The 27080-nt window shown below is 36.2% G+C and overlaps 1 protein-coding gene across 6 annotated transcripts in view; it reads left to right on the top strand.

Annotated features, from left to right (window-relative positions):
- GRIK2 (glutamate ionotropic receptor kainate type subunit 2) overlaps nucleotides 1-27080 on the top strand; it is a 610542-nt gene that overhangs the window by 265005 nt on the left and 318457 nt on the right. For all 6 annotated transcript variants that reach the window (XM_058660446.1, XM_058660434.1, XM_004580353.3 and 3 more), the window contains one exon: nucleotides 2041-2214. In XM_058660446.1, the coding sequence (XP_058516429.1) occupies nucleotides 2041-2214 (174 nt within the window). The remainder of the gene's footprint in view (nucleotides 1-2040; nucleotides 2215-27080) is intronic.

Below are 27080 nucleotides of genomic sequence, written 5' to 3'. Positions count from 1 at the left end.
GAAAATGATGATGTTGAATAATATTTCAGAAATCGATTAGAAATGTACATGTCATATTTTTATATTTCTTCAAAGAGCTGTAAGATTATGCTGGGTTTTAAAATTAGTTTGTTTTAAAAGCATGGTTTAGAAAAGCACAAATTCTGGGTCCAGCATGATAGCCTAGTGGTTAAATCCTCGCCTTGCCACCGCTGACACCCCATTTGGGCGCTTGTTTTCCTCCTGACTAAACTGTGTTTCATTGCTATTACAGCTCAAGTACAACAAAACCACGTGTCTCAATAAGGGGAAAGAATGAAATAACTAGTTTAGGATACAAAGAATATATTAGCTTGTAGTAAAGAGCCTTTGAGTATAACCTGAGGTTCCCCCGTTTTTTCCCTGTGATTAGCTTTTATGGTTCCAATTTATAGTCAAACAACGAAAGGCTGGAGGTCAATTTTTTAAACGCTTTATGTCTGATGATTTGTGTGCTTTATTCACATTTTTACACCTTTTTGCCTATCAATAACCTGATCTTTCTTTAACAGCTGCTATAAAGGAAAAAACATTTTCTTTTCTCAAACATCATTAGATTCATAGTAAAACCGTGTAATAAAACTCAGATTAACAAGAGAAAAGCACACAAATTGGTTTATTATAAATTGTATGTGCTTTGGGAGCCTTTGGAAATGAAAGCTCAGTGAGGGGAATTATCCACATTCTTTGGTTTGATACGGAGTGGTCAGTTGTATGGATGGATGTATGTTGAACAACGGGGATTATTATCTGACAGTGATAAAGCAATGGGGAAAAGAATCAGTGAAACCTGTTTGTTCAGTTTCTTTTTGGTCTCCAGGTATAACACAGAATCTTTGTGGAATCAGTTTTAGGACATATTTTAAGCAATGTGGGTCAAGAAATTCTTTTATAGCCTTCTTCAGAAAATAAAGGTGGGAGATTAGAAAGTGACCTTCTTATTTCTGTAGTTTTTTCAGTTTCCTTCCATTTAAAATACTCAACATGACAAGGCATATATTTAGGCTATCATATCCTAGTTCCATGACAGCTCAGAGTCCATCTGCTCTGTGAGGGTTTCCTGACTGTAAGAAATGAAAGTGACCTATCTTCTTTCTGACTTCCACTTCACGTATCATTCCTACTTTGATCTTTTAATCTATACTGCATATGTATTCTGACTGCATATATCGAATATATTGTACCTTCTTTGTCATACTGTAAATATTGAAAAATAAAAATCTGAAGATTGGTACTATTTTTCATAGCACAAGCTAATGCTAGCTACTTTCCCTTAATTGTATTTTTAGTGTCTAGCCTGTATAGCAATAGGAGTCAAGGCAAGTTGTGAACAGGACCAATGATATTTATCGTGCCTTGCCTCTCAGTGTTGTCCATGACATCTGAGTGTTCAATAATTCCAGCAAAAGAGTGAGCAGAAGTCCCACATTCTGCAGGCTCTCAAGGTTACATCCAGTTCCCTCATTAGATAGCTTCAACCTGTTAACCTTTTGGTAAAACTAAAAGCAAAGTGAAAGCATTCACTACATGCGAACTGGAAAGAGCAATAGGAATAAATTGTTCTTTATGATAAAGTTGCTGGAAAGGACATAAAATAAAGGAACTGCAAGGCCTTTACAAGGCAACAGGCCAAGCTTAACTTTTTCACTAATTTCAATTTATTTGCAGGCCCTATTTCATGACCTTCTTCTGAAAAACAGAAGCTAAAAACAAACTAAAACTCCAAAGGGCACTCACCAATCAAGAAAACAGGCCATTGAAGAACACCTTGGCTAGTTGAAAGTGGAGCAGTAAGCTTATGCAAGAAAACAGCCTGTGTTCCGTTGGCTTAAATTTAGTAGCACATGTATTTGTATAATCAAATCATGACCACATCAAAAGCTTGGAGATTAGTGATGTTTAACATCAGTTGAGAAGTAAGAATGCTAAGTATCCTAAAGGAAATAAGAATGAGGAGCTTTCAATTATATCTGTCCTTGAATATACTTTGTTGAAAATAACACAAAGAACTTTGTCTTTCAGGACCTCTTTGCTCTTGATGTAGAGCCCTACAGATACAGCGGTGTTAACATGACAGGGTTCCGAATATTGAATACAGAAAATACCCAAGTTTCTTCCATCATTGAAAAATGGTCGATGGAACGGTTACAGGCTCCTCCGAAACCCGATTCAGGTTTGCTGGATGGATTTATGACGGTATGAATACCCACTTAAAGACGTTTGTGTGCTTCTAAATAGTGTTGCATAAGCTATTAAACCTGTGAGTCAATGCTCAGTTTAATGTTTGCCATTTAAGGGCATGATATTACAAATTTATATTTTATTTAAGTAGATCAGAAGGAGGTACAGCCATCATTAGAATAACACATTGCAGAGATTTTCTGTAATTAATGCCAAATGACATTAATCTGAAAGATATGCGAGAACCTAACAAAAAGGCATGTGATGGTTCTGAACTTCTTCTTTAACCGTGATAGAACATTTCTTCTGAGGAAACAGGTAATAGTTTATGTTCGTTGTTTGCTTAAGTAACTAAAGCAAAAAAAAAGGTAATAAATATAAAAATTGTGACAGAAATTTTGCATACTTTTCCACTAAAGTTTTGTTGTTGGTTTGTATTTAACACCGTATTTGTTTTTTCAGACTAGTCATATTCAGTCAAATTCTCCTTGTCACCAGCTGTAATTAATGGCAACTTTATAGGCCCATGTAAATTTCTACTATCTCATTTAAATAAATTAGGACTGCCGGATATATTTTTATTAAGTACATTTTCTGAAGACCAAATTTTTGCTGGACTTAAAATTGTTTAAAAAGTTGTTCATTGTTTAGGCCTATTTTTTATTACTCAGGTCATGACCATTTGGATTTTGGAAAATACATATATTTTTATTTATTTATTTGAAATATTAAGTGGTTTGGAAAAGTGAATCAGCAGACCTTATAGCAGTCTTTAATACCTTATGCTTTAAGACACTCATTTGATATATCCAAGAAATTAGTGTGCCCTTTGCTTCAAAGAATCCTCAAGATTTTGTAGTTTTCATTTGGTACTCTTGTTATATCTACATTCATCTGTATGACTCTCTATGTCTTTCCTAAAGAACTCCCTAAGTTATAATAACATGGGTTAGACTACTCAAAGAGATCAATACATGGAAAGGTGTATCAACATCCTGCACAGAGTAAAGATTTGTGGAGGGAATTAATCTCTGGCAGGTGAAGAAGGATACAAGATGCTGGGAAGAACATAGGTTTGGGTTCTATGTGAACATGAATACTTGTTTAACCTTTTTTAATTGCGGGTGATTTGGAGCAAATACATAAAGGAGCATTTAAAAAAATAATTGGGCTAATCATAAGTTTACTTGTAAGCTATTCTTATGCACTATTTCTTATCTATAATATTTATTATTTTATCATTTTTTATAAATAAAGTATGGCACAAAAACACTTTGGAGGTAGATCTGAGTCTTGTCATTAAGACAGAGTTTGATATTTTTCCACAATTGGATGCGGATTTTTTATTCATTTTTTAATCTTTTATAATTTCTTATTGGAAAATCGGTGACATATTTTAAAGTAGTGCAATAATATAACATTTAACTAATAAATAAATTCATAGCATATTTTATTATACATTGCTAATTATTAATTATAAGTAGTATATTGTTATTATAAAATTAAATCAATGTGATATGCATATTATTGTATTTACATATGTAAATGTACTTTTTCTTTTCCTTGTAACACCGTAAGCATTTTCACATGTCATTAAAAGTTTAGGGGAAAAAATTGGAAGGCTTTTCCTACCATGATTGGAGTCAGGATATTAAGAGGATTATAGGTTAGAAAATTAGAAAAGAAAAAGAAATTTAGAATTTAGGAAAGAAAAAGAATTACAACCTAGCAATAAAGCATTGGCAAGATTCCCTTCAGTTAATACATGAGCTCCCAATGTTTACATATTGTGTATTCCATTTTGTTCCCCACTATAGTCACATAAAGAAATGGAATTATCAGCAAGTCCCTATTGCTTGCAATAATACCTATTATTATCAGTACCAGAGTCATTTCCTACTACATCAAATCATAGTGCTTAGAGTTTCATACTCTTTTTTGAATGATTGAGTTATAAAAGGAAACCATGAATTGTATTTTTGTGGTTGAGTTAGCTTCTTAATTGATCCCTGGAATAATTATTTGTCAGCAAAATGGCCGTTGAATCTAAGACCACTTTTCATGTTGTTGTAGTTTCTTCTATGATCCAGAGTCATCATATAAAAAGTGATAATGTCAGGAGTCCAGTAAAAGTTTGGTCTTCACTTGATATAAACCTAGCCATGAAACCAACTCATGAACACAATCTATCCTAATTTAGAGATCAAGGAAGCAAGAAAATAAACCGAAATTCCTTCCTTCACACAGGAAACATTTTTCTTTTTTAACCCACATCATTTTTTTCACCTTTCTTCCATTGCAGTCAACCAATTATTATTCTCATCATCCCAGATGTGAGCCTCTAGTAGAAACCGTTGTGCTACTGTCCATTGTTTGTTAAAGGTTCACATCTCATCATGCTTCTTCAAGGCCCTTTCAGTGAGCATCACCACTGTTATTTCCTGCATTACTTACATGATATTCAGTCCAGATGTCTGGCTGGACATTGTCTGCCTTTTATGAATATGGTTCCTAAAGATTAAAAATTCACTTTTTGAGCCCATTATTGTGTGAGGAGGGCTGTATGTATTGTGATTTATAGAGCTTATGGCAATCTCAATAGAGGACATAAAAACTTAGGGAGAAATTTGAACAATCTAGCTATGTGCATGAATTCGTTCTTCTTAAAAATTATGTATTTATTTGAAAATGAGAGAGAGAGAGAGAGAGAGAGAGAGAGAGAGAGAGAATTTCTATTGATTCACTTTCCCACTGAGGACAAGAGCCAGGAGCTTCGTCCAGGTTTCCATCTTCTGCTCTTTTCCCCAGCCATTAGCAGAAAGCGTAATCAGAAGTGGAGCAGCTGGGACTTGAAATAGCACCTGTCTAGGATACTGACATTGAAATTTGTGGCTGTACCTGCTCTGCTACAATGCTGTCCCCCAAAAATCTTCCTTAGAGACACCAATGTGACCATAATTATTAGTACTAACAGGCTGGTAATTTTCCAATGGCCTAATAATTATCAGTTGCATCCATTCTTTGTTGATATTAAATACCATCGATATTCAATGGTTATATACATTTTTATACAAATCATTATTATACAATTTTTGATTCCTAAGGAAATATTGCTTATTAAGAAATTCAAACTATACCATCTATATTTTCTTTCTTTAACTATCACTAAACAACTGCAAATTCTCCTGTAGCAGTATTTTTTAATATACTTTCATTCCCAGGCTGTGTCTTAGATGATGCCAAGACTTGTTCTTTGTTGTATTAATTTTCTTGTCATTGAAGTCCATTCCCAATATCTCTCTTCTGCATCATTTTCTTTCTGGTGTGATCTTTCTAGACCTTTGCTTGTGTCTACTCATCATGTAGTAAAGAAATTTGAGCTTATTTACCAAGTCTCTGTGATCTTGTCATAGCAACTACTTGTCCAGCTCATACTAGTCTGCTTCCCGTTCCATTGAGCCACCCAGTCACCCTTGGTGAGACATCTCTCATCTGTCGTCTTCCATTTTATGGCACAATGTTCCATTTTCTGAGTCACGTACCTCTGTTTGAATATACAGTTCATTTCTACTAATATTTTAATTTTCAGATTATCTATTACATTTTCTGTGAATTTTCTGAATCCTGCAGATATTTTAAATATGTGGTCCTTTATTTATAACTACATGTGATGTTAACTCTGGTGCTTTTGTACATTTTCACACTCATTGCCTAAAATGCTCTAAGCTCTTTAGAGACAAGAAATGGATTTTGTCATTTTTGGAGGCCCATATCTAGTTTTGTGTCTGATGCAAAGTATGTCCTTATAATGAAGGAATGATAGCCTGATTGAATGAATGTGCATGCTAATTCGTTCTGTTCATATTTATCTCTATGTATTCTAATTATTCTCATTTCTCCAAATATATGCTAGAGAACTTTTTTAACTGCTTTGGTTTATTACAAAGTTATACAATCATTTGGAAAATGCAATTAGGCTATTTTCAGTTGTTAGAAAAATATCACAATTGCAAAGTCTTCTAATACTTTTGATTAAAAAGTGAGAGTGAAATCTGTTATGAGTTCTCATCCTACTTTACAAATGAATGGTTTATTAGAATAGTGAGTTTTTCTGTATTCAATTTCTAATGATTTTCAGACAAGTATTTTTATGATAGATTATATCCAATAAGCTTTATTTCTTTCTTTTAGAAAGTATTGTTTTTATTTGAGAGAGAAACAGACAGAAGAAGAAGGGGGGGGAGAGAGAGAGAGAGAGAGAGAATGCTCCAGCAATGGACATCCAATCCAATCCAAATTCTTGATATAAATGGCAGAATTTTACGGCGATGTCAACTATCCAGAGTACACATTAGCAGAAATCTAAGATAGGGAACAGAGCTGGTGATTGAATTCAGGCACGCTGATATGGCATGCTGGTGTTGCTTTAACACTTGAAAAAATGACTGCCCTATTTATTTCATTATTTATTGTGGATTAAAGATACATATCCCCCATATACAACTTATCATAGGGAATTAGCTCATGCATAAAGGAGTCAAGCATGATCACATTGCTACTGTGTAAAAATTAACTTTCAGAATATGAATGAAATAAAAGATAGGCAGATTTTCATTCATATTCAGAACTAGAAGCCTTTCCACTACCTTCTTACCTTAAATCACTATGGCTATTTTCTTAAATTCAATTGAAATGAGGATAAGTACAAGGCTTTATCAGATAATGGATCAAACTAATACCAGTTTTAATCAGTAAAGGCAATTTTTAAAAGTTAGCTTTGTCTCTTACTGACTAATACAGAAAACTATTTTACAAAATGGATAAATAATGAACTACCCTTTCTTCTGCTTTGATCATGTATATGTTGTACACAGCATTCAGGATTTGATAACAAGGATTTGGTGATAAAGATAATACCACTGTTTAGGCAACACCTTTCTTGTTAGATCTCATATATTTTTACTTTTAAGGGCTGGGCTAGAAATTTGCACTGTTTTAAAAGTAAAACTTTTTATTTATTTGAAAGAGAGAGAGACAGAGAGAGAGAGAGAGAGAGAGAGAGAGAGAGAGAGAGAGAGAGAATCTATCATCTACTTCACAAATGCCCAACGGCCAGGACTGGGGCAGGTTAAAGTCAGGAGCCAGGTCCTCCATCCAAGTCTACTTTGTGTGTCGCAGAGACCCAAGTGTTTGGGCCATGATTTGATGCTTTTCTAGACATAATAGTTTCAAGCTTGGTGGAAAGCACACATGCAAAATCTCAAACAACTTTGATGTGGAATTCAAAGAGTCATAGGTGACATATCTCACTGCACCGCAGTATTAGTCTCATATCTCCCATCTTCGCCATAGTAAGCATTATGTTCCAATTTTGGTTCTTGACTGTTTCCAAAATCTGTATTCTCTCATTCCATTGCCATTTTCTTTTAAATTTGTTTAGCTTCTTTGTTTCTTGTGATATTTTTTGATAGTAAGAAATAGATGCATGTTGGACCTGGCACAGTAGCCTAGTGGCTTAAGTTCTCGCCTTGCTTGTGCCGGAATCCCATATGGGCACCGGTTTTAATCCCAGCAGCTCTGCTTCCCATCCTGCTTGTAGCCTAGGAAAGTAGTCAAGGATGACCCAAAGTCTTGGGACCCTGGACCTGCTGGGGAGACATGGAAGAAACTCCAGGCTTCTGGCTTCAGAAGCAGTACCAGCTGTTGTGGCTGTTTGAGGAATGAATCATTGGACGGAAGATCTTCCTTTCTGTCTCTCCTCTGTGTATATCTGACTTTGCAATAAAAATAAATATTTAAAAGAAAAGATATATGTTATGAGAAAATTAAAATGAATTTTTAAAAATAAATCTGATTGACTTCTCTCTTTGATTCATACATTAGGATGAGTTCCATTCTATAACATGGAATGAGCGCTCACATGGGCTTTGGCAGAACTGTGTGTTTTGCCTAGTGAGGACAAGAAAACAAAAAATGAGAAAAATACTGATTAATGTCATTAATTTTCCATAAGCATTAAAGCAGAAAGGGCTGCTTTATTGTGATGACTTGATAGTCTTAAATTTCTTATTTTTAGGAAGAACGAATTTGCTTTTTTATCTGTCTCATTATGTAGCGTTTGGCCTGAGAGATTCCGTTTGGTTTGTTCTGATCTAATGGGACCAGTGCAGGAATTTAGTCCAAAACAATGATCTCTCATGCTTTTTATTTAGCACACACAGTATATGTACAAGGGGTTTCCGTAATTTCTCAGTATTTTGTAGAAGATATATAACATTTCACGTTTATTAACGTAAATTTTGCAACTGCAAGTGTTATTCTGTTGTTATTTCGGAAGGAATATTTTCTGGTCCATAAAACATGCAAATATGGCAGAAATATTTGTATAAGATAGTAAAGATTCTATAGAGAAGTCATAGCAGAACATTCATTACATTTATATACAATTGATTTAACAAATGGCAAGAAGATATGAAGTATGAAGCATGAATACCAGCATAGCACTATATTTCTTCTCTTTATATACATATTAATCTTCTATGATGCACTAAGCTGCAAGTTAAATATGAATATAAATAATTGAGATGACCTTAAAACCACCATTGTTTCATTAAATAAAATATTCCATCTAATTGCCTTTGCTCATTTGGCAGATTAAATAATCAGTATCTATCTAAAATTGGTCAGAGATGAACCTCTATTTGGAGAAGATGTTCCTTACTTGAAAAATGGCAGTTGCAATGAAGCATTAACTTCATAGACATGTTATATTTTTAGACTTTTTACGTGGAAGAAGCAAGTCTACATCAAGAAGCTTTTACCCTTTCTTCCTACGGAACACAATTTATTTCAAAGCACTAATGTAAGATAATACAACTTAAACCTTTTAGGGATAAATATATTTCTACTCACAATTCTTGGCTTTTTTTAGTTAATTTATATTTAAAAATGAGAGAGAAGGAAGGTGGTTGGCTGAGCTTTTAAGATACTGATTAAGATGTCTGCATTCCCATTTCATCGTGCGTGGGTTTCGTAGCTCGTTCCAGCTCTGCATTCCAGCTGCCTGTTAACACGGACTTGGGGAGGTGTGGTGATGCCTTTAAGTCACTAGGTTCCTACACCCTGTGGGTGATCTGGATGGCTTTCTCAGCTCCTGGTTTTGATTCATTTGATCCTCAGGAGGTGAGTTGTGGCAGTGGAGACATTTGGGGAGTGAACATGCAGACATGTCCTTTACTCTGCTTCTCTCTCAAAAAGAAAGATTATGGGGAAGAAAAGGCTGTTTTCCTGTACATCTCAGTCTCCTCAGTGAAGCCCTGTGAATTAGCTTGGAAAAAAAAAAATAGACGAACAAGAAGTTTATCATTGAGTGCAAATTGCTTAGACATTTGATAACTCAGAGATAAGTATCAAAATAGTTGATTACAATTCATTTTTTAAAGAATGTTAACAAAGTTCTAATGATTTATTTAAAGGCTGGATGAGATATAAAAATGATTTAGTTCTTTACCAGTTGAAACTGTGGGAAGGGAGGTGGACTGGGAAACTAAATAAATGTAAGAAAGTATATGGATTTCTCCAGTAACCAGTTGTTGGTCTTTTAAAGCCTTCCATTTCTTTCTCTAATAAACTAGTTAATAGAAGTAAAAAGTAATCCATAAATCCCATTTCTTAAGTTTTTTCAATCTGTAATTTTGGGCAAGTTAGTAAGCCTCTTTCAGCATCACTTATCAAGTAGAGATAATAAATTTCAGTGGGTTGTCCTGAGAATCAAAAGGAATAATGAATTAACATATCTACCTGGAATTTTTGTAATTATACTGTTGACTGCTCTTATCCACTCCCTCATTGTGCTTTATAAATATGACACAGATATTGACACAGTGCTTATAGTTTAATTATTTCATTATTCCGTATCATTTTGTTATGACCAGTAGCACTGCAGTAGATATGTGCGTGTGTTTTTGTGCTGTGCACATTCTTGATGTTAAAAATGAATGAGATCACGGAGACCTGAAATGCATTTTTAGAATGTTAGGTCCATATTTAACAGGTGTTTAAGTCTAAATAGAAATTTATGGGATGTGCAGATACCATTTATTTTCTTTCAAAGTCACATCATTTACTTTGGAGGTTAAGAAGAATATTTACCGATACACAATTAAAAATGATGAATTTTTGCTTACCTTTTTATATATGTTGTTATAAACTATGAAATGAATCCTATTTCTGTTTTTTGTTTGTTTTGAACAATTTGTTTGTTTTGCCCCCAATCTCCTTTATTCTTCCTGTATCTGGGGAAAGTGGGGAGAGAATGGAAGAGGCCCTCTAACACAGCCTAACTGCCTTAGTACCTGGGAGTGGGGGGTGGCTACCCAATGTCTTCCCATGGTCCCCAATGTGGAACATGTTCTGAGGGCACTGCTCAAGTGGTTTCAATGGTTCTGAGATGCTGTTGATTTCTTTGCTCCAAAGATGAGGAAATTCTTCCAAAGTCCATTGGCTGTCATACTCCACCCAGATACTTGCTCTCAAATCTTGACCAGGAGAGCTATCCAGTTTGTTCTTCCTTCATGGTACTAGAAATCCTCTGCAGGGTCCAGCAGGGTGACCTAGTGGCTAAAGTCCTCACCTTAAGCACAACAGGATCTCGCGCTGGTTCTAATCCCGACAGCTCCATTTCCCATCCAGCTCCCTGCTTGCAGCCTAGGAAAGCAGTCGAGGACGGGCCAAAGCCTTGGGACCCTGCACCCATGTGGGAGACCTGGAAGAGGTTCCTGGCTCCTGGCTTCAGATCAGTGCAGCACCAGCCATTGCGCTCACTTGGGGAGTGAATCACCGGACAGAAGATCTTCCTCTCTGTCTCTCCTCTCCGTATGTCTGACTTTGCAATAAAAAATACATATTTAACAAAAAATCCTCTGCAGGCCCCAAATAACTGGTTGTTATGTCACCCATCAGCATCTGAGCATGTTGTCTGCTGCACAGACCTCAACAACCAAAGAGACCGAGTTCTGACACATGCATTTCATGGTCAGAACATAGATCCTGTGATATTCACCACGGTTGGAATTCTGAGTCCAGTGATCCAGTTGGGGAGGGGTAGTCCCCAAAGAAACCTCATCAAAGGTGACCCCAGACTTGACTTTTCTGTGTGCCAGCCGGTGCAAGGTCTTGCTTAGTCCATCACCCACATTAGCCTACACATACACTGGTGAATGCAGTCACTTGGTCAGTTCTGTCCCCAACCCCATCTCCTATGAAAACCAATGAATGTTGTGGCTCAGCCCAACCTTGCCCACCACATACTCAGCCCTCCTGCACACCAGTAGAAACTGCAGACTAGTTAGAGCAACCCTCAATAACCCCTACCAGGCCCACCTTCACCCCCAGTTCCTCTGCTTACCAGTATATTTAGCACGCTGGTGCAGTCCATCCTGCAGCCCATTGAACACTTGTATACATCAATGGATGTTGGAACCTAGCTCAGCCCAACCAACCCTGATATCCAGCCCACACTCATGATGCCTGTGCCTGTCCAGCCATCCCCACTCCTAGCCCTGATTCTTGTGCTCACTGGTAGGAGCTGTAGCCCATCAGAGAGATGCCCACAATTTCCCTACTAGCTCAACTCCCAGCCCCAGATCTTTCCCTTTCTAGATGGTTATGCAGTCTAACTTGACAAGACTTGCCCCCATTCCCATCACTTGCTAGATGATGCTGTGGCAAAACCCGATGAGCCTGCATTTACTCTGGCTCATGTGTACACCAGTGGATATTGTCACTTAGCCCAGACTGGCTCTTACCTTAATCCAGCTCACTTTAAGGATAATGGGCATTGTAGCCCTGCCCAGACTGGTCTGCACCTAGTCCCAGCTCTCATGCTCACCAATGGGAGTAGTGGCCCAGCACGGAATCTCCCAAAGCTACTGGTTTTTCCCCCGATCCCAGGGATGAAGAAGCTGTGGCAGACTGACTTGGCTTGCCTCACTTCGGCATTCACCAGTGGGTGCTGCAGCCTAGTTCAGCCCAGTCAACCCTCAGTCTCAGCTCATGCTGGTGGTGCTGCAACCTAACCCAATCCAGCCAACCCCTAGTTCTTGTCTAATGTGAACTGGCTAGTGTTGTGGCCCAACCTAACCTGTCCTGGTTCTCACATCTGCGAGTGAATGAAATAAGCTGGTCCAGCCTGGCCTGCTTCTGGATCTGACTAAAAATATTTGTTTAAAGATTTATTTATTTATTTGAAAGGCAGAGTTACAGAGTAGGAATGGCAGAGGCAGAGTGTGAGTTCTTCTATCCAAGGGTTCCAGCCCCAAAATGCCAAAATGGCTAAAGTTGGGCTAGGTTGAAGCCCAGACCCAGGACTGTCCTCTGGGTCTCCCATGAGGTTGGGGTCCCAAGCACCAGGCTGATCCTAGCTATTTTTCTAGGTATATTAGCAGGAAGATAGATTGGAAGTGGAACATCAGAAACTAAAACTAATACCTAAATAGGATGCTGGAGGCAGCCACTTAAACTGCCATACCACAGTGCTGGCATCTTAGAGCAAGGATTTTATGATCTGAATGACTTGACTACTGAAACCAAAGTCTGTATATTTCTTATTTTAAAAATTCATGCTATTACTTCATCTATCAAGGCATATCTTATTTGTTACATGATAGTGTCTCTGTGAAGATGAAATTTGTAACTTTCATATAGCTGAAAGGTAATATCTGACTCAGAGTGGACTCCACTGAAATGGTATCCATCTACTTATATGGAAATGTTGTATCTGCTGTTTAGTGTGTATACTATTTCTGTTCAAAGTAAAGTTCATAATTCTTAAGAGTTTGTTGATGTTGACTTGTACAAATGTGATAATTGAATAATGCAACTGTATCTATATTGTATTTTTTAATCTAAGAATGGATAATCGCTTAATTTGGTGCCCTGGATGAAATTAAATAGGTGAACAAACATGAATCATAGCGAATTTTAAAATCAAATTGTTGATGTTCATTTATGACAGTGGTTCCTAAATAATTATATATATAATAGAAAAATAATTTTTGAAAAATGTAGCCTGTATAGTCTTATGATGTAAAGGCCTAAAAATTATCAGAGATCTTCTCTGATGCTCTAATTTCCCAAATATTCTTGGTTAATACACTTCAAATCCTCATTAATAAATCAAAAGAATATTTCAGACAAAATGAAATGAGGAGTTTTAGGGTGAATTTGCCTAAAGGATATTAGGAATTCTCTTGCTTTATTACACAGAGAGGAAATATTATGTTGATCTTTCATTTGCCTTTCTGAAAGAACTCATAAATATTTTATTCATTAATCTTCAGTATACCCTGTGACTAAATTGGACAGAAGGGAAAAGTAAAGTTATTAAATACAGATGTTGAAATGGTACCAAATTAACCCTTCATGAAAAAGTCTTAAGCAACATTATTCATTCATTCATTTTAATACTATCTGTTATGTGCAGTAAGTGGCATTAATGGCATTAGAGTATTTAGGGGATTGGAAAATGATATACATCTATACAGACATAAGTATATTATATTTTATATATATATATTTATATATATGGAGAGAGAGAGATGATGATGATGATATCTGCACCTGAAGAATTATCAGTTTAAAAATGAAAGACAATGACAGGTAGTCAAATAATCAATGAAAAGTGCTCAGATGTTTGTATTATGGAATTATGTGGTAAATTATATATAGATGGAAGTTTGCTTGCTCTTCAGAAGATATCTTTTTTTTTAAGATTTATTTATTTTTATTGGAAAGTCAGATATACAGAGAGGAGAAGAGACAGAGAGGAAAATCTTCTGTCCTATGGTTTACTCCCCAGTCACAACAGCTGGAACTGCGCTGATCTGAAGCCAGGAGCCTGGAGTTTCTTCCATGTCTCCCCAGCAGGTCCAGGGTCCCAAGTCTTTGGACCATCCTTAACTGCTTTCCCAGGCTACAAGTAGGGAGCTGGATGGGAAGCAGAGCTGCTGGGATTAGAACCGGTGTCCATATGGGATTCCGACACAAGCAAGGCGAGAACCTTAACCACTATGCTATTGTGCAGAGCCCCTAGAAGATATCTTTAGGAGATAACTGAAACTCCACAGAAACACCAAATTTGAAAATGTTCTATACAAATCAGCAAGGAGGAGCACTTCTCTTCCTTTGCAGTTTCTTCATTACATATGATCAGTTCATCTTCCCGTTCTGTATCCCTGAAACTCAGAAATGAGAACACTATCTCCAGTGTACAAATCAGATGTACTCTTTTCAATCTGGGGGTTTCCATAACTTGTGCTAGGTGCAAAATACTCAAGCAAGTATTACCGACATTGTACAAATGCTGCCAAAACTGGCGTCCTGCTGAAGTGTGGTTATCTTTATCCACATTTTCTTCTGTTCTCTTGGTTTGAGACCATGTATGCTAACTATATTTCCATGTACTGCCTAAGATGTTCTCAGTTGATAATTTATGCTCCTCCTCCCTTTACCCTGCTCCCAGAAAGGGTTGTCTGGCTGTCTGTGCAGATGTATTAGACACATTTCAACAGGCAGCAGGAAACTAATTGAAGCCTGTAGCATAGCATTAAGGACTACCATAAAGCAAAGGAGATTGAAAGGAATGACTGAACAGGAAGACCTTTGTGAAGTAGGAAAGGGAAAAAAAAGATATAAAAGAGGCTTTCAGTGTAAGTGCTTGATTGCAAGGATCATGATGCTTTGTAGAAAAATGGAGCATTATGGAGGAACAGGTGATTTGGAAGGAAAGGACATTGTTGTTTGAACAATTTGAGATGGTGGTGATCTCAAAAAAAAGGGCTCAAAAAAGTTGGAATGTAAAATATTGTTTTTGAGTTCCACAATATTTCATTTTTCGGTTTGTTTACAAAACTGAGGGAAAGAATGCTCATACTTTGTGGGCATGTGATTATAGTCCTTCCTAGAAAGTAACCTAGCCAATCCTTTCTGTCACCTATGCTAAGCAGCCCTGCAAATAACAATTTAAATGCTGTTGAGTTTCATTCAAAGAGATACTACAGGGAAAGATATTTGACATACCAAGTAAGATTCTAGTACTCTTGCCCCATATTTGCCTGAGTTCAATACTCAGCTCTATTCCTGACTCCAGGTTCTGGTTAATGCAAAACCCAGGAAGCAGTGATGACAGTTCAAATGATCCAATGCTCTAACTCCTGCAGAAGACTGGTGCATTCCTAATGCCTGGCTTGGGCCCCAAACATGCAAAGGCCACTGCAAATGTTGAAGGAAGCAAATCAACAGAAGGAGCTCGTACTCTGTTTCTCTACCTTGCAAATAAATATAGAAAAGAAATGCATGCATGTACTTTAAAAACAAAAGGGAAATTTTGCAAAACAGAATTTCTGCACATTTTAGTGCTTTTGTTTCCAGTATTCATGCCAGCCTAGGCTCCAAACTACGCCTGCTTCCAATCTTGGTAATGGTGCTTTGAGAGAAGAGATGTTAATTTGAGTTCTAGTTCTGCCTTTCAAGCAAAATATTACTCTTGCTAAATGTTGTCTTTAAAATCAACTATCAGATTCTGTTCTCAGCCTTTAAATATTCATTCCTCTTTCCATATCCTTTACTTTATCAAAGGGAAAAGGGAAATGAATAAGTGATAGATTAAAGACAGTGAATACCTATAAAATATGAACTACTTTAGCTTCTAAAGCAGGTGCACATAAATTTAACTGACAAAAATCATGCAGATTTTTCTGTATTTGAAAGTCTTCTACATGAAAATGTCATTGTAAGTAAAATCTGAAACAGTCAGTATCACAATAATGCAAATATAGATGCTACTTGCTCACTTTTGAAAGCATCATGTTTTGAAATATTTAACATTAAAGTTTAGATTATGCATGCTATAGAAAATTGGTGATTTACAGCAAATATGTGTAAGAATGTTAAAATAGTCTGTGAATTAATATAGCCTGAAAAAGGAAAGTACCACTTAAAGGATGGGTGGAATCTCTCTCTCTTCCTCCCCTCAAAAGGTAGAGTGATTGAGAGAGAAAAAGAGAGAGAGAGAAAAACGAAAAAGAGGGAAAGAGAGAGATTCTTTCCTCTATTGGTTCATCAATCAATCGCCATATCAGCTAGGGCTGGATCAAGCCTAAGTCAGAATGCAGGAGTTCCTCCAGGTCTCCCACATGCAAGAGAGGAATTCAAATGCTTAAGCCATCATTTGCTGCCTTCCAGCTACATTAGGGGGCAGCAGGATGGAAAGTGAAGTAGCTGGACCTGGAACCTGCTCTGCAGTGTAAAATTCAGGGTTTGAAAATAATGGCTCAACCTGCTATGTTTTCTTTTTTTTTATTAATTATTTTGCATTATGTGACAGTTTCATAGGCTCTGGGAATCCCAAGAAACCTGCTATGTTTTCTTAAGCAATCTTCCCCTAATTACCTATTACCTTGTGGTCTAATGAATTAAGCTGCCACCTACAGTGCTGGCATCACAAATGGGCACTGGTTCAAATCCCTGCTACTCCAACTCCCAACCCAGCTTTTTATAAATGTGTCTACAAAAGCAGCAGAGGATGGCATAAGAACATGGCCACTGCACACATATGAAAGGCTCAGAAGCAGCTTCTGGCTCCACGCTTCATAATAGCTGAACCTCAGCCATGGCTCCATTTGAGGTGTGAACAAGCAGGTGGAAGATCTTTCTCTGTCTCCCTTTTACTCTGCATCTCTGTCTTTGAAATAAGCCATCTTAAAATAAGAATGACAAAACATTTTTTATAAAGATGAAAATAACCACAGCTTTCTCTCTGTTGGTGTTATAAAATACTGATCCATGCCTTTAAGAGCTTGCAACCTCACCACCTATCCTGCATTGTATTCTCATAACTGTGCACTTAAAAAAAAGTCCCGAGAATTTTTCCTATAAAGGGTTTGTGATTTTTGTACTTATTGATTATGTAATCCATTTGAATAATCCATAAAATAATGTAATAAAAGAAAAATATGAAACAGCTTCTATCAAAACCAAGGATTGCATGGGAGAAACTTGATGAAAGAAATTGCCTGAATTTTTTTTTATGCAAGTATAAGCAATATAGTAATATAAGATAGATTCTGCATTGATTGCATCTATTCTTGCTTTAGTTTAAATAAACTAATACAGGAAATCATGAAATCTGAGGAATGTGATTGGCTCTAAGGAAAAACAAGAACAGAATCAGCAGATGCTTGAAAGAGGTCTTGGTTCTACATTAGTACTTTTAAATTTACCATTAGATATTTTAACAAAATTTGAAAATATCTATGCTTTAATAAACCATCTTAATTAATTGGACAGATAGTAGCTTCAGCAGCTTTAATGAATTTACTTTTGGTACGTGTTCCATGCTTTTGTACATATTCCATTAAACTTGGGATCTTAGGCTGGATATTTGGTACAGAAGCTAAGATCTTGTTTGGGATGCCTTTATTCAGTTTCAGAGAGCCCAAGTCTGTGTCCTATCTCTGCTCCCAATTCCAGTCTCCAGCTAATGTGTACCCTAGAAGGCAGAAGGTGATGGCTCAGATATTTGGGGATATGAAATGAGCTCCTCCCTTTAGGCTTCAGTTTAGTCGAATCTCAGCTTTTGAAAGTATTTGTGCCTTTAACAGTACCAGGTACGTAACAATTTCTGCTACAGCATTATTTGCCAAGTGTGGGAATGGTTGAAATTGTTAAATTTTAATAATTTTCAAATTAGGCAGTAGATCAGAATGTAGTGTAGATGAGCATATAGATGATATTTCAAGTCAAGGGACTGAGTAACTTCATCCAGAAATCCAGAAAGGAAAAGAAGAATATTAAATACTGACACTAAAAATAAAGAAGAGCAGGGAAGACAGAAGTGATTGAAGTGGGCAATTAGAAGACAACAAAAACAATCTGCTGTCAGGAAAAATATTTAAAGATGGAGTGGTCAACAATGTCAACTCTGAATATTCTGTCTGCTTAGATATGGTTGAGTTAGAGAGATGGTCATTCTGTTTTGACAATTTCAGTAGAATTGTTTTGAAGTAGAAAAGATAAAGCCTAAGCTGGAAGGGAAAAGTGAAATGTGACAGTAGACTTCACATGTGATCAGCTGTTTTTAGGGGGTTTGATAAGAATGTATTGGAAATGTACGTGAAAATGTACATGGAATTAAGGGAAGTGTCTCTATAAATTTGGAGTTATTAAGGCATGTTTGTGTACTGGTGTGAACATTACAGTAGTGAGGTGAAATTTGAGCAGTGTAAGAAATACTTGAGATAGCTAAACAACTGAAGGAGGAAGATTGGGCTGGGAGTACATGTTAGATAAAAGCAAAGATTTTGTTATTTAGCAGTAAAAGAATAGAAAATTGAGTAGAAATTAAGATACAAGTGAATCCATAGATTTTGATTGAGTAAATGAATAATTTTTGCTTGGTTTTCTCCAATTTATTGATGAACTAGGATGTGTCAGCAGGAATGGTGTTGGGTTGGGAGAAGAAATCAAGAAGGTTTAAGAAGGGTAAATAAAAAGCAGAAAAATAAAACATTACCTGTCTGGATCAGCAATCTATTGAGAATTGGGGTTATAAATATTGAGTGATTTGGCAGATGCTTGCCACTTATATGAAGACAGTGAGTCAGAAAATAGTTGGGTTTAATCCCTTTAGTTTCTACAAGTAAACATGACGGAGAAGAGGGGGAAGAATTATCTACAGACATTTTTTAAAATATTTATTTTTATTTATCGGAAAATCAGTTATACAGAGAGGAGAGACGGAGAGGACGATCTGCCATCCACTGGTTGACTCTCCAAATGGTGTCAACGACCATAGCTGAAAAGATCTGAAGCCAAGACTCAAAAACTTCTGGATCTCCCGCATGGGTGCAGGGTCCCAAGGCTTTGAGCCATTCTCTTCTGCTTTTCTGGACATGGTTCTAGAGGAGAAGCAGAACAGCCAGGTCAAGAAACAATGCCCATAATGGATGCTGGGCCTTGAAAGTGGAGGATTAGCCAGTTGAGCCACCATGCCAACCTTGTTTTTAAATTCATGTTAGTTCCCTTTTTTGTTAGATAACAGCATGACTTTAGAGTAAGTCCACACTTAATGCATGTTGGAAGTGATGGCTGAATTTAAAGCAAACATGATGTTTGATAAAATGTTTCAAATAAGATGTAAGATAAAACTAGAGAAAATGCAACTGTATTTGAGGTTTTAATATGCCACCCATGTAAGTCAGCATTCATTTATAATTGCTACCGTATGATAAAGTTAAATATGATAAACATTTTGCATACTGATTAATTTATTCTCTATTAAATATACTTTAAGTGTTAGATATTGAATATACAGTTCTTTATATTGTTTCTCTTTCTTTAAAGAGCTATTTAAAATACACACTTTCAGAAGTACAATAATAAAAATTAAATCAAGAATGTTAGGAAATATATAAAGAGACATGCAAATTGTGATCTTGCTGAGATATCAGTACCTTTGCCTTCATAAAAATGTACCCACAAAAACACAGTTGGACATATCCTCCTATGATCTCTAGTAGCTCTGTGTGGCCCCATACATGACTCAGCTACAAATCAAATGAATGTGTTTCTGGCTTTGATTTTTGTTTTTAGTTCAAAGATGAATACCAGGAAGACATCACCCAGGGAGAAATTTCTCATGTTTTGTTTCAGATCTCTTGCAGCGAAAGCTGACTTTTTTGGTTTTTATACTATCAAATGCACTGCCATGCATATGATATTGTAAAGAAACTAAGCTCTTTTTTTTAGTATGTTAGAGAATATTAACAAAACCATGATAAAATGAAATTCAAATAGGTAGAACAATTCTTTAGAAATATAATGCTTACCCACAGACATGTCTATTAGCATATGTTTGAAAATGTTATTTTCTAATTTCTTTGTATTTCTGCAAATATATAGTCTATGAGGAAAATTGGCTACTTTTAAATTATGTAATTAAAATCTGCAAAACTTGTGGCTCTTTTGTCAAGATGGGACTAGACATACAACAGATTTCTTCTTCATCTTAGGGGAAATAAGGAAGAAATAGTAACATATTCAGTAAGTTCTGAAAGGTGCTCGATTTAATTTCACTAAATTAATAGACTATGAATTAGTCCTATCTTCACAAAGAAATGGCAAAAGTTCGAAATTTTTAGATAACAACTTCTTTTGGTTACTTTTGAATTAGTTTGCATTCATTAGTAATATAGGTTGAAACTCAGTGAATGTTGATCACCTGCTAAGCATTATGCTGGATATGACTGACTCATAAGGCAGGCGAATCAGGGTTTGTCCTTTCCTTTGATGATAGATATTTCATTCTTCCATCTCTGAAACACAAAGAATGTATTTTCTGAGTGATCTTTTGGACACTGGGAATTCTACAAATAAACAAATCAGGCATAATAAATTAGTGAAAAAAAAGTCTTACAGTGCAATTGGTTAACAGATGTGTGAGCTTCCTTTTCCAATAGAATATTTTATTTCATATGTTACACTGATAAATTTATTAATAGGACACACTGTAGTCTCTGAGGCATAGTACTCCAACTAATAACAGAATATTTTAAATATATTCACAAATTATTTGAAAAATTCTGTTATAAACAAAAGTCAATGCTTGTTAAATTACATTTTTATCTTAAAAACATATGACAATCAAAAATGACAATCACGTGCTTTTTCTGATACTACATCACTCTTAGTAAATTAATATTTAAAAGTTGATATCAATTTTCATAAATTTTTAGTTTCATTTTTTATCTTCTTTTATTATGCTTAGTGAATTAATCTGTCTACACAGTCTGTTTTTACATGAATTTAATATCATATTCATTGCCAGTTTTGTTTAACTTATCTTTTATTTATTTTAATTGAAGAAACACATAACAGACTCAAAGAGCTTCCATGTTCTTGTTCATTCCTCCAGTATCTGTAATATCCAGAGCTGGGCCAGGCTGAAGCTGGAAGCAAGAACTCAAACCCAGTCTCACACAATGAGGTTATGAACCCAACTGCTTGAGCCAGAACTTGTTGTCTCCCATAGTATTCAACAGGAGGAAGCTGTAATTGGGAATAAACCTGGGGCTTTGATCTAACATGCCTCAATATGGGATGTGTATATCTCAACTGGTAGTTCATCCAATAGGCAAAATGCTTACCCCTATTTATCTTGTATTTTAAAATTATTAGTTGGAGTCCAATGTATAGGACATAACAATTTACTATAATAATTTCTCTAAAACATTAGTTCATACACGTCTAAGCTGTGAAACAACCAGAAGGGTTTTTTTTTAAAGTTTTATTTAGTTAAAGAATGATTCATTTTCTTTTTAATGATGTTTATACAGTTAAGAGTGATGCACACCCATGTAGACCACCAATTAGGGTAGGGAGGGTAAAGGAATGGGGGGAAGTAGTTTAGGCAACTGCCTTCAATCTCCTTTTTCCATCCTGTATCTGGAGAATGTGGGGTAAGAAGGGGAGAGGGCTGCTCCCAACAGCCCAACCCCATCAGTACCCAGGAATGAAGAAAGCCGCTCGATACCATCCCAGGGTCCCCAATATGGAACATATTCTGAGAGTATGCTTAAGTGGTTTTAATAGTTCTGAGATGCTGTTGATTTTCATAGCTCCAAGGTTAAGGAAATCCCTCCAAGGTCTGTTTGCCAACATAGTCCACCTTAGACACATACCAAATGTTTTAAAAATGTATGTTATACTTACATAGCTTCATAAGTGCATTTATTATTTTGTTAGTGTAAATTCTTATCAAGGCTACACTTGATCCAACTGTTTTAAATTTGGATATTAATTTCGAGATGATTTTTTAAAAAATCTTTTGTAATAATTTTCCAATGTCTCCTGTGTTAATAGCTTGAGTATATCTCCCAAAAATATATGCTGAAGTCCTAATTCCTTGTACTCATGAATGTGACTTTGATTGGAATTGGGTCTTTGCATTCATCATGAAGTTATGATCAGTTCATTATGGTGGTTCCTAATCCGATATGGTCAGTGTCATTACATAAATCACAGCATCACCACGTACCGTATACATATATGTGGTTGCAATTTATCAGTTTAGAACTATAAAAATTAAAAATTCATTAAAAACAGTAGAAGCAGACCAGTTAAACATATGCATGCGCATGTATGAGAATGCTATGGTAAAGACAGAAGTGAAGAGGAAGAGATGTGGCTGTACTGAGAAATACCAGATACTTACAAATGAGTGTTGAACACATTTTTCTCTAGATCCTTCAAGATCATGACCTATGGGCACCCTATTTTAAACCTCTAGCTTTAAGACTCTGAGAATACATGTCTCCTATTTTAAGTCCTCCTGCTTTGTGGTAATTTGATAAAGCAGCCCTAGGATATGATGTATAACCACTGACAATATTTGAGAGTGCATCTTTACTCATACAATCAGCAGATTGAACATTTTCACTACTTGCTTTATTACTTTGTCAATTTGTAAAGTAAAACAGGAAGGATAGTTAGTCAATTTTAAACTATTTGAAGCAGAGAAGTTTCATACAACTCATATATATCTATTCATGTATACACCAATGTACCTATTAATCTTTAATCATGCTTTATTGAAGGATTTCAGTAGACAAAGAAAAATAAAACAGTTTGAAAATGAATAAAAGTAAGTTATAGAAAAATCATTTAAAAATAAAAGAAGGGACATCTCCATGAAATAAATAGGTATCTAAGCTCAGGTATCATCCACCTAGACCTTGTAATGCCAGATATTTAAATATATGGATATAGTAGTGACTGACCAGCAAGGTTCAAACCTTACATTTTTGTTTTCTGGCTAGCCTCTTATCTGTTAGCTTCAGGTTTGGGCACAGAGTGATTATGGCACAGAGTCATCTGCAATTTCAATTTAGAATAAAAGGCAGAGAATTCTTGCCATTAATGTTAAGCCTTGCTCTCACAGGAGCTTGCCTGGGCTGCTGGAATACCGTTAATTCTGGAAGGGAAAGAGCTTACTGACAGTCTCAATTCATGAGTTTTTCTGAATTTATTCTTAGCTCTGGTGATTATATCATGAGAGAGGCAAAAACTCCTGCAGAACATTCATCATTGCTACTGTCAGAGATGGTTAGTCTCTGGGTGATTTGATCAGGATGACATTGACTGTGTGCTAAGTTTGAGAAGAGTCAGCTGATGATTTCTCATTGTGGAATCTTTTCAAATAGAATATAGTGTAAATGTCATCTCCCTAGATAATTAGACATTTGCAGAATGTGGTATTGTAAAGGTGAAATCTGAGAACAAAGGGTTTGCATTCAGAGACCTCTATACTGATTCTGGCTTTACTATTTATTAGCTGTGGACCTTTGGAATAGTGGCTTGAACCTCTTGTTCTCATTTGGACAAATGTGTTTATTTTTTCTTTCATTTTCTTTTAGAGATTTATTCATCTCCACTAGAAAGACAGACTCACTCACAGACTGGAGATAATGAGTGGCTGCAGCAGCTGGAGGTGAGCCAGTCTGAAGCCAGGAGCTTCTTCTGGGTCTCCACTTGGGGGCAGGGTCCCAAAGCTTGGGCTCATCCTTTCCTGCTTTCTCTGGCTGCAAGCAGCAAGCTGGATGGAAATAGAGCAGCAGGGACATGAACCAGCATCCATATGGATTCCCAGCTAATGCACGTAAAGAATTTAGACATTGAATGATCATGGCAGGCCCCTGAATGTGTTTATAAAGTGTACCTCAAGAGGTAGTATGTTAAGTCTCTGCTGAGGAGCCAGCATACCAAATGGGTATCAGTTTGAGTCCCAACTGTTTCCACTTCTTGGTCAAACTCCCTGCTATCATGCCTAGGAAAGCAACAAAAGATGTCCAAATCCTTGGGCCATTATACCCATGTGGGAGAACTGGAAGAAGCCCCAGGCTCCTGGTGGTGGGCCGGCCTAGCTCTAGTCATAGCAATCATTTGGGGAGTGAACCAGTGGATTGAAGAGTATCTCCCTATTTTTCCTTCTCTCTCTGTTTGACTTTCCAGCAGAGATTACCTTGGTGCACAAAGCCGGTAATAACACACATGGACTCCCAACTGATGGTCAATAGTCAACGTTTATTAGTGGCATCAGGCTTTTATAGACTGAGGGTCACATAGAATAAAGGGGGAGGTACTGAGGAGCTTACATAATTCCCATAATCCTCTCTAAGGAGCTAGCACCTCTCTTTGTTTAGTATATACAATCAATTATTCTCATTCAAATGATATCCAATGAATCATTCCTGTACAAATGCTGCTCAATCAGTTATTCTGATGCAAACGAAGTCCAGTTATTCTCATGCAAATGATATCCAATCAATTATCCTCCTACAATTAAATTTTTTGTAAGAAAGACTACCTTAAAACCTGATTGTGCATAAAAAATGTGACCATATTTATGCAAAATTTTGGCAATATTTATTGATAAACTTACATGAATACTGTCAAGTACAGCAATTTTAACTTACAAATAATATTGCTTTATTTTAAATGAATATTTATTCCAGAGAGAAAAATAAAACATTTTGTAGCTAATTTAAAAACATTTTTTCATTTTTATTTATTTAGTTGAAAGTAAGAGTAAAAAAGAGAGATCTTCCATCCACTGGTTCACTCCCCAAATCCCTTATTCCACCACAACTGTGTCAGGCAGAGCAAAGGAGACAGAAACTCCATCCATGTCTCCCACTACAGTGAAAAACCAAGCTGATATGGTAGTATCTCCGATTAATCTTCTGCCCTTGTGGCACAAATATTCAGTATGTTAGTTCCTGTCATGGCTGCTCTACTTGCAATCCAGCTCTGTGTTTGTGGTGTGGGAAAACAACAGAAGATTGCCTGGATCCTTGGGACCATGCACCCTTGTGGGAGACCTAAAAGGAACCCCTGGCTCACAGCTTTGGATGAGCTCAGCTTTTTTCATTGTGGCTCTTTGGGTAGTAAACCAGCACTCAGAAGACCTTCTGTCTCTATCATTCCTTCTTTGCAAAATTGGCCTTTAAATAAACTAAATAAATCATTTTTTTATAAGAAGAAAGGTGCCCATGTACTTGAGGCCATCATCACCTACTTCCCAGCCCCGTTATCAGGAATTGAGATTGGAAGCACAAGGAGCCAGGACTCATAACCACACAATCTGATGTAGGCTATGGGTCTCAGTGACCTAATCCACTGTACCAGAATATCTGCACAAATAACTAAACTTGTGTTTGATTGGGACTGGATGTGCTATCATTGAAAATTGCTAATAGCCCTTCCTCTCGCATGTTCTTTCTTTCAAAACTGTAATTTCTTTATTTTTCCATGTAGATACACTGTTAATATTAAGTCACAAAACTTGCTTATCCTATTAGTCTGGATCACTTCTCGGCTTTTTCGTTAAGATCAAGTGTAGCTTTTTAGTCTGTGCCCAACAGAATTCCTGTTAGACTCTACTTTCACTTTAGGAACCAAATTTATAACTAATAATTTTGGTGAAATTATAAGTGTGAAATCTTTAAGGTTTATTTATTTGAAAAGTAGAGTGACAGATATAGAGATAGGGAGAAAGAGAGAGAGAGAGAGAGAGAGAAAGAGAGAGAGAGAGAGAGAGAAGAGATTGCTTCATTCCCCAATCCCCACAAGAACCAGGACTGAACCTGTCACTTTGATATGATATAGTGGTGTTGAAAATAGTGGCTTAACACACTGTGCCACAAAGATAAAAGGAGACAGAGAAATAGACAGATTGTAGGTACACATCTATTCACTTGTTCACACTCCAGATGCCTGTAAGAGTCATAGTGGCCCAGGCCCAAGCCAGAAGCTGGCTTACCCTGGAACTCATATATGTTCTAATCACTGGAACCATCATGTGTTATCAACTAACTGTAAGCTGGAATTGGGAGTGGAGCTGGGACTTGAAACCAGGCACTGTGGGATGGGAGTTCTTAAATGCCTTTTTTTCCACTGCCCCAAACACCAGCTTCTGTCTTTCACATTTGATAACTGCAAAAAATATTTAAAGAGTAATTTTGTCTTGATCCACCTTGCATTAATGTATTTGACACTTTAAAACAATTCTCAAATTATTTGCCTTTCTAATCTTAATGGAAAACAAGTAGAAAAGAAATCATTTAACATTATCACAGATGAGCTCTTCAAAGTGTAGGCTTAACTCTTTATATGAATAAAAGTTCTGATTGGTTGTCAGTAAATGTAGCAGATAAAGTATTTGTGGAAAGAATTTAGAAAGTTCTTGGGTACATGCCATATAATACTCTAAAAACTATGAAGTCTTGACATTTATGTTAATTTAAACTTTATATCTAATTCCCTAATCTAGAAGATAGAAAGAAATGTTGGTAAATCACTAATTTATATGTGGCAATAGTCCTACTGCTTCCTTACGTGAGCTTTGTATATTTTATTATTTGTATATATATATATATAAACTTATATAAATTTAAAATTTTAAATATATGTATATATTTAACAGTTTAGTTTATATATATATAAACGGTTTAAGTTTACATATATATGTAAAAATTTTTTCTAATTTCTAATCCAAAGTGTTTTGCATCTATGACACCTGATTAAAAATGTTTCAGAATAGAGTTTCTTTTCCAAAGAGGTAATTTGTAGCGGTGGAGTAGTGAGGTGTTCTTCTTCCTTTGCCTCCACCTCTATATTGGTAGACCTCCTAATCACTATTCAGCACTCATCTTGAGTATATTTCCTCAAGTCTTTCCCAACCATCAGCTTCATTATAGAAATGCTCCTTCTTATTTACTGTGCCATTGCCACCTAACAGTGTTTATTCTATTACGTTTTTTCTGTCT

This window comes from Ochotona princeps, chromosome 1 (assembly GCF_030435755.1).
Source record: "Ochotona princeps isolate mOchPri1 chromosome 1, mOchPri1.hap1, whole genome shotgun sequence".
Classification (NCBI taxonomy): domain Eukaryota; kingdom Metazoa; phylum Chordata; class Mammalia; order Lagomorpha; family Ochotonidae; genus Ochotona; species Ochotona princeps.
Note: the sequence above shows the minus strand (reverse complement) of the source record. Positions and strands in the feature narration are given on the sequence as shown.